Source organism: Marmota marmota, unplaced genomic scaffold, assembly GCF_001458135.2.
Source record: "Marmota marmota marmota unplaced genomic scaffold, marMar, whole genome shotgun sequence".
Lineage (NCBI taxonomy): Eukaryota > Metazoa > Chordata > Mammalia > Rodentia > Sciuridae > Marmota > Marmota marmota.
Genome location: NW_026000001.1, coordinates 6573171 through 6582413, shown reverse-complemented (window position 1 = coordinate 6582413; position 9243 = coordinate 6573171). Strand labels below are relative to the sequence as shown.

Here is a 9243-nt window from a genome sequence, read left to right as displayed (position 1 = left end):
GGGGGGGGGGGGGTGCATGTCCATGAACAGTGAGCTGCCCGTGTGCCCCCAGAACAAGGTCAGAGACACAGTCAGGGCAGGGTGGGGGGATCACGGCTCAGTGCTGCTGGAGCTGTCCTGGAACATGGCTAGGTCTCTTCCAGGGGTAAAGAGTGTCACCAAAATATACAACTACTATAAGAAGTTTGGCTACAAGACCATCGTCATGGGTGCCTCCTTCCGCAACACGGGCGAGATCAAAGCACTGGCAGGCTGTGACTTCCTCACCATCTCACCCAAGCTCTTAGGGGAGCTGCTTAAGGACAGCACCAAAGTGGCACCTGTGCTCTCAGCCAAGACAGGTAAGGCCCTGGGCCCAGCAGAGGCCACAGGCTGCACAGCCCTATCTCTGCCCTGGTGATTCTGTGGACCCCTTGTCCAAGGACCATGTGGCACCAAGAGGCAGGGAGTGAGGCTTGGCAGAGGGCTGTTCCCCTGGTGTGGGTCAAGTTGTTGGCAGAACCGTGCAGACTGTCCCTTGCAGGGGACCAAGGGCTTTCTTGATGGTTACACCAGGCCTAGAGCCTTAGGCCAGCTGTGGGCCTGAGGGGCCGGGCCAGGCACAGAGGGCTGTGGTGTCTCCCCAGCCCAGGCTAGCGACTTAGAGAAGATACATCTGGACGAGAAGGCCTTCCGCTGGCTGCACAACGAGGACCAGATGGCTGTGGAGAAGCTCTCTGATGGGATCCGAAAGTTTGCTGCTGATGCTGTGAAGTTGGAGCGGATGCTGATGGTGAGTTCCACATGGGCAGGGCAGCCTCCTTGGCTTGACCCCAGGAAACCAGGCCTGGGAGTCACTTGGATCAGGGCACAGTTGGAATTCTGGGGACCCTGGGTCCCATTCATCTGCCGTGTGTTAATTGACCTACCTGCCCAGACCGTCCTGGAGCCTGGGAAGTTCTGGGGAACTCTCTGGCCCAGCCCATATGTACAGTGGCCTTGGTGGGGGTGCCAAGGATTTACTGTGCAGTTCACTCTGTGCTCATTCCTAGGAACGAATGTTCAGCACAGAAAATGGCAAGTAGTAGTGTCTGAGGCTGGACCCCAGACCTGGGGCTGACTGCACATGGCTTGTGATGAATCTTGCATTTTTAAAGCAATCGGAACAGCGATGGATCATAGGTTTCTGATTTTTTTTTTTTTTGTAAAATTTGCCTACTGCATTAAAGCAATTGCTTTTCCTGTGCTGTGTGTCCCTTGTTCCTTCAGCACCAACTGCCGTTGACTATGACCTAGGAGATGCGGTTAAGGGCAAGATCCCTGATGATGGCAGTTGGGATAACCCAAACTGTCACAACACACGACTAAACCAGTCAGGGTCACGCCAGGTGAACTGGGCTGGCATGAAACAATCAGAGGCAGAGAAATACCTTTTCCTTTGGGTTCTGTGACAGCTCCTTTAACCCAGCTCCCACAAAGGAGGCAAGGTGGGGCGGGGGGAGAGGGAGGAGAAGCCATTCAAATGAGGCAAGGGGTAGGATTACAAAGGAACAGGTGAGTTACTGAATCCCAGTGGTTATGCCTATACCTGAAGCCATGCCTTGCTATCCAAAGCTGGGACAAGGCCCAAGTCACTAATGTAGTAATCGGTCAGAGCCCCCTGTGTCAGGACTTGAAGGTCATCTGAATGGGGCAGCTCCCAACACCAAGCAATTGCATCTTTCCTCACTCAGAGCTGGTGGTTACAGGCCTTTAGCTTGGAAGGTGGGCCTTGCCCTGGGGTGGTTGCAGCCAAACCTGAGGGCAGCATCAGGCACCAGCATGTCAATGGGATTTCTGCTCTGGGTCCAGGCTGCCCTGTCCTGAGCAGGTTCTGGTAAGGCTGGTGGTATCACTTGTGGGAACAGCAACATGCACTGGTACCAGTGTCACCCACATGTGGAAAACCCAGGAAAGCAGAACATTTATATCAACCTCGGACGGCCCAAGCACCTAGACTCTAGGGCCAGAGCCTGGGGAAGCAGTTGGCAAGGCCCCAGGGCTGGCCAGCAATCATGGAGTGCCTAGGCCCACATAAGGCCCCACCACTCCAAGGCAGCCACCACCTTTCCCCACCAAGCTTGAGCCTGCCTCCAGGGACGCTAAGGCAAGTAGGGGTGGCATGGCCTCATGCCTGTAGACACCCATGTCCAGCAGGTCCCTCACTCCCCAGCAGCACAACACACAGGCAAGGGCCAAAGCCTCTACTGCCCCCAGCCCTCTCTACACTGGCAATGTGCCTCCCAGTTGGAGAGCAGCAGGGCCTTCAGGGGACACCAGGCTGTAAGCTTTGCGGATGTCACCTGCAGGTAGTGCTTACCATCCATGCGCCCTCAACACTGATCAGAACCATGAGATACCCACTCAGTTGTTTCTGGATGTTTCATGTAAACACTCGAAGGCTTTGGTGACTGAGTGCTTTCTCAGTGCGGATCAGGCCTGCCTTGTTGTATATTAGCCCCCCCCCCCTTTTTTTTATGGCCAAACAGCTCACTATGGATACCATTATTGATGGACACTAACAGAAGACACTGATGATATTCCATTGTGTTAAGCCACCATTTGTTGAGGGCCACAACCAAGTCAAGATGGCGCCTGGCACTTTGCCAGGAGGAGTGGTTTGTGAAGCAACGCCAGCGAGAGATGATGGGGATTCCTAATTGGCTGACTGCTGTATCTAGATGATGTTAATTAAGTTAAGCTGTGTGTAATTAGTTAAGTATATATACCTCTGCTGTCCAGCAGAGAAGCGGCTCCTGCTATCTCGGGTGCCTGCTACTTTGAGTTCTCGCTCAGTTCCCGCTGAGTTCACTCGCAATAAAGTAGTTCCCGCTTCAACCTTCAAGTTGCTTGTCACCTCTCCGTTATGTTGCCCAGCCGGACTTCGGCAACCATTTGTCCTTTATTTATTTCTTGTGATCCTAGAGATGGAACCCAGGGCTTCATGCATGCCAGGCAAGTTAAGTGCTAATCACCGAGCCACACCCAGCCCTGTCTATTCTCAGTGATTAACACTGCCATGAACACCCATGTACCATTTTTATGTGGGCTGGTTGTTTTTCTTGGGTAGATGTAAAGCATGCCTTGCAAACACTGGGCATGTGGGGAAAGCCTCATCCACTCAGTGGCCACTTTTTCTACCCCTTTGTGCTCCTCTTCCCCAGCCTGACACCCCACCCCCAGCCCCCAGAGGCTGGGCCCAGTCAGCACACCTTGCATCTTCAAATCCATGTACACCTGGATCTGCACATGAGCTCAGGTGCAGCTGACCAGGCAGTATCTCTGAACGAGTGTCAGCAGTGCTGTCTCCCCAGAACTCACAGAAACTTGACCCCAAGGCAACAGCGTTTGGAGGTGGGACCTCTGGGAGGTAATGATGTTGAGGGTAGCGTGTCCATGAATGGGACCAGTGCCTTGCAGAGGGCCCCAGAAGCTCCCAACTCTCCTGTCATGAGAGGGGCGGCCAGAGGCCCCTCTGGAAGCCGGGAGGCCAGACACTGGATGGGCCACACTTGGACCCTGGACTTCCAGGCTCCAGAACCATGAGATACATTTCTGTCCTCAAGAAGTCACAGGTTCGGTTTACTGTTACAGCACCTGAAGAGACCAGGATGTCACATCACCAGAGCTCAGGGCAGATGGTGGCGGCCCACGGCCTGAAGTGGGGGTCTTGAACAACTTCCCAGTGTGGGCTGGGGGGGTCCTGGTGACCTGCTTCCTTCTGCACTTAGACAAGGGGCCTCCCACAGGTCCCTGGCACTGGGAGCCTCCCTGGTGCCTGCCGTGGCAGGTCAGGGATGGGGCAGAGATCCAGGTGTAGGGCAAGAGGAACTGAGCTCTTCAGGAGCACCCACTCCAGGGCTAATGGGCTGCTCGCCAGATCCCCCAGAGGACAGGCAGCAAACAAGCTCTATCCAGGAGGAAGTGGTCGTGTACTGACCTGGCGTTCCCAGCAAAGGCCTGTCCAGGGTTTGGGAGGAGGGGACTCATGCCATTCCCCTACCCAGAACCCACCCATGGCCACTCCACCCAGGTGGAGCAGGTGGAAGGGCTGGGGGCTCAGCTGCCAGAAGCCAGAGACCAGAGGGCAGGCTGAGGGAAACAGCACTTGTTTCCCCCCACCCTCCAGTACTGGAGACTGAACCCAGTGGTACTCTACCACCGATCTGCACCCCCAAATCACCAGCATCACTAGAAAAAGAAACCCACAGCAGCAAGGGGTAAAAGAAGGCCAAGTTCTTCAGCATGACTCCTGGCAATTTCAACCAGTGTGGGAAACGTGGCTCCCAGAAAACTGTTCACGTTGGCAAGGGTCAGACACTGGAGGAAGCTCTGGCCTGCCAGCCTGGTTCTTAGCCTCTACCAACAGCTGAAGGGCAGGGCAGTGGCTGATCACAGGAGGCCCCTGTCCCTGGTCCCTTGCATCCAGCACCCTCCTGTGGGTGGTGAGCACTCTGAACTCTAACCAGTCCTCCCAGGGATGCAACCTGCAATTCTTGAGGACCACCCAGCAGCCAGCACAGTACCCATGGCACCCAAGGGCATCGTCCTCACAAGAGCTGACACCCTCAGGGCTGATTCCCAGGAGCAGTGGGGTCCTCAGAGGACAGCAGAAGACACAAGAGCAAGTCCAGCTGCTTTGGGGGAAGCCCAGATGAATGCAAAGAGGCAGTGTCCACCTGCAGGCTTATTTCCTAGGGGACAGATGTGGTTGAGTCTTAGGTAGCTGTAGTGTACACCACAATAGTGTACACCACAACATGGCCTGGTAGAGGGGCCAGTCAAGGCAGGAATCCAGCCAAAGCCCTTTCCCACATACTCACCGGCTGCTGCAGAGGAAGAGCAGGTTCTGCACAGCAGGGACAGTGGAGTTGGCATTCTGTCCAGTGACCAGGTGGCGATCCAGCACAACATGCACAGCATCTGGCTCGCTGGCTAAGAGGACCAAGGGTACAGGCCTTAGGTGCTGCATACCCCAGACTCATTCTTGCCACTGAGGGGTTGTGAGCACCAGACAGAGTCCAGTGGTCATCTGCAGGTCAGCCTGCCTGGGGCTGAGCCACCAGCCACAGGAGTCTACAGGCACATAACCTGGGGGCTGGCCTGGCTGGCTGCTCCCCAGGATGCAGCAAGTTACCCCCACCCATCTCCTGTGAACGTGGGGTGCCCACCCAGCTCACCACTGAAGCCAGCACCCGAGTCCTTCACGAAGTCCTCTACCACCAGTGGCAAGCGGGCGAAGCCAGGAGCCCTTACGAGCTCATACACAGAGGGCTGCAGGGGCAGGGGGCTGAGTTAGACCCACAGCCCCCAACCACTCTTTTCTTATCTGGTAACCACCCCTGTTCAAAAGGTTGACCCTAAGGGTCAGGCAGGTCAAACCACAGTGCATCAGAGGAGACCCTCACCCATCGCACAGTGGTGAGGAAGCAAGATGAGGTGGGGGCTGCTGCTGAGGCAGATGGCAAGAGACCAGGGCAAGGCCAGCCACCCTGCCCCATGGGGTGGCCCTGGGAGACAAACCCACTACAGCTAGAAGGCCTGACTTTCCCGACAGAATGATGAGCTGGCAGCCTTGGGGTGAGCCCCTTCCTGGACTCCCATAATGCCCACACGTGAGGGTCTGACCCCAAAAGGCCCCAGTCCACCTCCACCCTTATTTCCATGCGCTCAGTTCAGAAAAGACATAGGGACAGCAGTCATAGCGCCCACAGGAATCTGACTGAGGATACTGGCTGTCCCTGAGGCACTCACCCCTGTAAGGCTGTAGCCGTGGAACACCCAGGACCTGTCCTCACTGGTGGCACAGCACAGGGCAGCAACACCATGGCCGATGGCACAGATGGGCTCTGTAAACAGTAAGGCCGCCCAAGGCCCTGGATGCTGGCCTGGGCTCCCCCCCCCCCCCAGGAGCTCCCCTATGCCCTGGCTACCTGGCCACCGCCCAGAGCATACTTCAGGACTAGGTTTGGCCTCGGGCTCGGGGGCTGAGGTACATGCACAGGCAAGGTCCCCAGGGAGTTCCAGGCCCATTAACTGACTGCAGATGGCCCTGCCTGCAGAGGAAGCCCTGTGAGGTGGGGAAGATACTCCCAGGTGGTGCCCCTGCCCTGTAATGGGATCACCCAGACCCTCCCCAAGGGCTCCTGGCACTGGTCCAGGAACTGGGTGGAACCCTGAGCTGTCTGCATGCTGGTCCCTAAGGGATGTCCTGCTCCAGCCACTGACATGCCCTTCATAATGCCCCCATCCCCACCAACCCCCTTGGGAGCCCACAGGGAAGGGACCAAAGAGCATAGTGTTTGGGGGATCACTCCCTCAGTGTGAAGAGCAGAGCACACATCCACTGGCCTGTCACAACTGCCTGGCTTTCCACACCTGCCAACTGGCTGGAGAAATGACCACACCCCACCCAGCATCTGCCCACCCATCCTCCAGTTTCTTGTCACCTACTGCTCTCAGAGTGGAAGTGCTGCAGGATTCGGGCCAGAGACCCACTGCTAGCCAGGTCAGCCAGGGCCCCAGGACAGCTGGGGATCAGGAGGGCGTGGTACCGGGCACCTGTGGGGAGACACTGGCCAGGAGGCCATGTATCAGTCACAAGGGTGTGGCCAGGGAAGACTCTCCACAAGGACCCTCGGCTCCTCTCTGCCACACAGGCCAGAGGGCATCACTTGTAGCTCCCCTACACAGACTACAGGCGGGGGCCCCATGCAGACTCCCAAGTGCCAAGCTGGACTTTTTCTTCTCCCAGAGGAGCTCGGGAATCCTGGAGCCCTGATGTGGACTGGAAACTCCCCTGGACAGTCACAGCACTTCAGGGTAAGCCACAGGGTGGATTCAGGGGCAAACCACCTGAACCCCCTAACCCTTAAGCACACCACCCAGGGGCAGGGGGAACATGTCAGCCCAGCAGGGAGTGGTCTCGGCCCACCGTCAATGGACTCGAGCTTGGCAGGGCTGGCGTAGGCCTTGAGGCGGAAGTCCTGCACCCAGCGTGCATTGCTCTCAGTCACATCCACGAAGTCTATAGCCTTCCCCTGGATGAACAGAGCCCAAAGGCTGAAGGTCAGCATGGGGGCGGGGGATCATCCCACTGATGGCTCACAGGGAGTCTAGAACACTGACCCACTGTAGACCCTCAGGGTACAGAGGCACCTGATAATGGAGTCAGCTTCACTGGCTGCCCTGGGCAGGGGTCACCCATGGATGACCCTGTCCCACCAGCAGCCATACAGATGGGTCAGGCACAAGAAAAACAACTGAGAAAAGACCACAGAACCAGACTCAGTGTGGCAGCCAGGGCAGTCCCACACCTGAGCTGATGCACCTGGAGGTCTCGACTGTAGCCCACCACATCCTACTCCCTCTTGGGCCCAACCACTAGCGGGTAGGGAATTCCTCCGAGAGGAGACATCTGTGCATGTCCCTTCACGAAGACCCACCCTCCTCTCTCAAAGTCCCCGCACCAGGACCAAACCTCTCTCACTTGAAGATGTGTAAAAAGAGACCACAAGGAAAAGTTCTCCCTCACCTCTGTGGCATCAGAGCCCAGGAAATGGGCACCAGGACTTGGAGGAAGCACCAGATTTTGTTGCAGACCCGTCACCCCCAGCCAGCACCCTCTGGGTCATACTAACTGCAGAGGGCTCACTACTCCTCAGAAGCAATGGCACTTTGTGGCCTCACCCCAAGAGAGGCAGGGACCTCACGTATCCACTGGAGGCGGGTGGCTGAACTTACCCCAGGAGTCGCCACCTGCAGGTTGAAGGCAGCACTGGCCAGCGTGAAGCAGTGCAGGAAGGACGGAGCTGACACTCCTGCAGGAGAACAGTTCTGCTAGGTGCCCCCACCCCAGGAGGCTGCCCAGCTATTCCTCTCCTGGTCCTGGAACCGCCCTTAGGAGTACCCCTTCTCTCCCACTCCAAGGCACACCTCTTACAGCCCTTGGACAGGACAGCAGCCCTTCAAGTCCAGGCAGCTGAAGCTCAGACGATGCCATCAGAGGTGTACGGCCAGGTCTGTGCTCCGCCAGCCCTGACCAGAGACCTGCCAGCTGACCAGCAGCTCAGCATGGCCCTGGGGCCTGCTCTCCCTGAAGCTGGCCACCTCAACCTGGACCCTCAGGCCCCAACTAAATTGGGGGCAGGAAATAGCCCACCTCAACTGCCCACACCCTCCTCTTCTCTCACACAGCCACTACAGGCCTTTCCAAGGGAAAACCCCAGTATGGGTTCCCTTTTACTCAACTCTTTCCCTGCAGAACCACCAGGGTCCCAGGCACCCTGGCTAGGAAAGAGAGACAGTGAGCAAAGCTTGCTCCCATGGAGGTGTGGCTGTAGCAAGAGGCAAAGGGACAGCGTTGGGTATCCTGGCCTGAGGAAGGACACTCCAGGCCCAGGGTCCCTTCCTCCACTGAGCTCTGGGCTTCTGCCACTTCCACCCAGCTGTTCCCAGCCCACTTCTGCCTGCCAAAGGACCTTTCCAAAAGAAACAAGGCTGGGCTAAAGAAATAGCTCAGTGGTCAAGGCTTGCCTCGGATGCAGGAGGCCCTGGATTACATTGGGGGGGGGGGAGGAGCAAGGCCCGCGAGGTAGAGAAGCCTCTAGGCCCAGAACAATATTCCACTACCAGGGAATGCAGACCCACATCACCTTCTAAGGTGCTAATGCCTTCTTCTCTTCCCTTTTCCTCCCTCCCTCTTTTCCTTTGGTGCTAGGGGTGTTTTTACCGCGGACCTACACTCCCAGCCTTCTTTATTTTTTATATGAGACATGGCCTGCTGGCTAAGTTGCCCAGGCAGACAGCGAACTTGCAATCCTCCTGCCTCAGGCTCCTGAGTCGCTGGGATTAAAGACCTTATCCCAGCCCGGCTACAGTGCTGTGACTTGTACATTCGTTCAATCCCGGGACCCAATCCCTGAACCTCATTTTCTTCCTTATGCACTCTTGTTAGTTAACACACATTGACTGCAAAATGTCCACGTAGCAAAGACAGCCAACCTCCTCAAACCACTCCCAGCTTCTGCCCACGCAGTTCTTCCTACTCTCACTCGGTACCCGTCCCTTCCACGGCCCACCGAGCCCGCTGGACTTTTCAGAGCCGTCCAGGCCCACGTCCTCAACTTCTTTCCTGGACCACAGCAGGCCTGGCGCTCAGACCAGAGCCTCTGGAGATTCTCAACCCACACCTTCTGGGCTCCTCCAGCCTCCTGGGGGGGGGGG

General features: G+C 56.9%; 2 protein-coding genes across 2 annotated transcripts in view; one reads left to right on the top strand and one right to left on the bottom strand.

The window, feature by feature from the left end:
• The window catches only part of Taldo1 (transaldolase 1), a 9214-nt gene extending 7990 nt beyond the window's left edge, over window positions 1–1224 (top strand). Inside the window, exons 6-8 of the mRNA XM_015503082.2 lie at window positions 144–341; window positions 627–772; window positions 1032–1224. Of these exons, the coding sequence (XP_015358568.1) occupies window positions 144–341; window positions 627–772; window positions 1032–1064 (377 nt within the window). The 3' untranslated portion in view covers window positions 1065–1224. The remainder of the gene's footprint in view (window positions 1–143; window positions 342–626; window positions 773–1031) is intronic.
• A 3015-nt stretch (window positions 1225–4239) lies between these two features.
• The window catches only part of Gatd1 (glutamine amidotransferase class 1 domain containing 1), an 11866-nt gene continuing 6862 nt past the window's right edge, over window positions 4240–9243 (bottom strand). The window contains exons 2-9 of the mRNA XM_048807628.1: window positions 7762–7838; window positions 6953–7058; window positions 6472–6579; window positions 5952–6074; window positions 5773–5867; window positions 5199–5292; window positions 4842–4953; window positions 4240–4712 (exon numbers count right to left, since the gene is read on the bottom strand). Of these exons, the coding sequence (XP_048663585.1) occupies window positions 4706–4712; window positions 4842–4953; window positions 5199–5292; window positions 5773–5867; window positions 5952–6074; window positions 6472–6579; window positions 6953–7058; window positions 7762–7838 (722 nt within the window). The 3' untranslated portion in view covers window positions 4240–4705. The remainder of the gene's footprint in view (window positions 4713–4841; window positions 4954–5198; window positions 5293–5772; window positions 5868–5951; window positions 6075–6471; window positions 6580–6952; window positions 7059–7761; window positions 7839–9243) is intronic.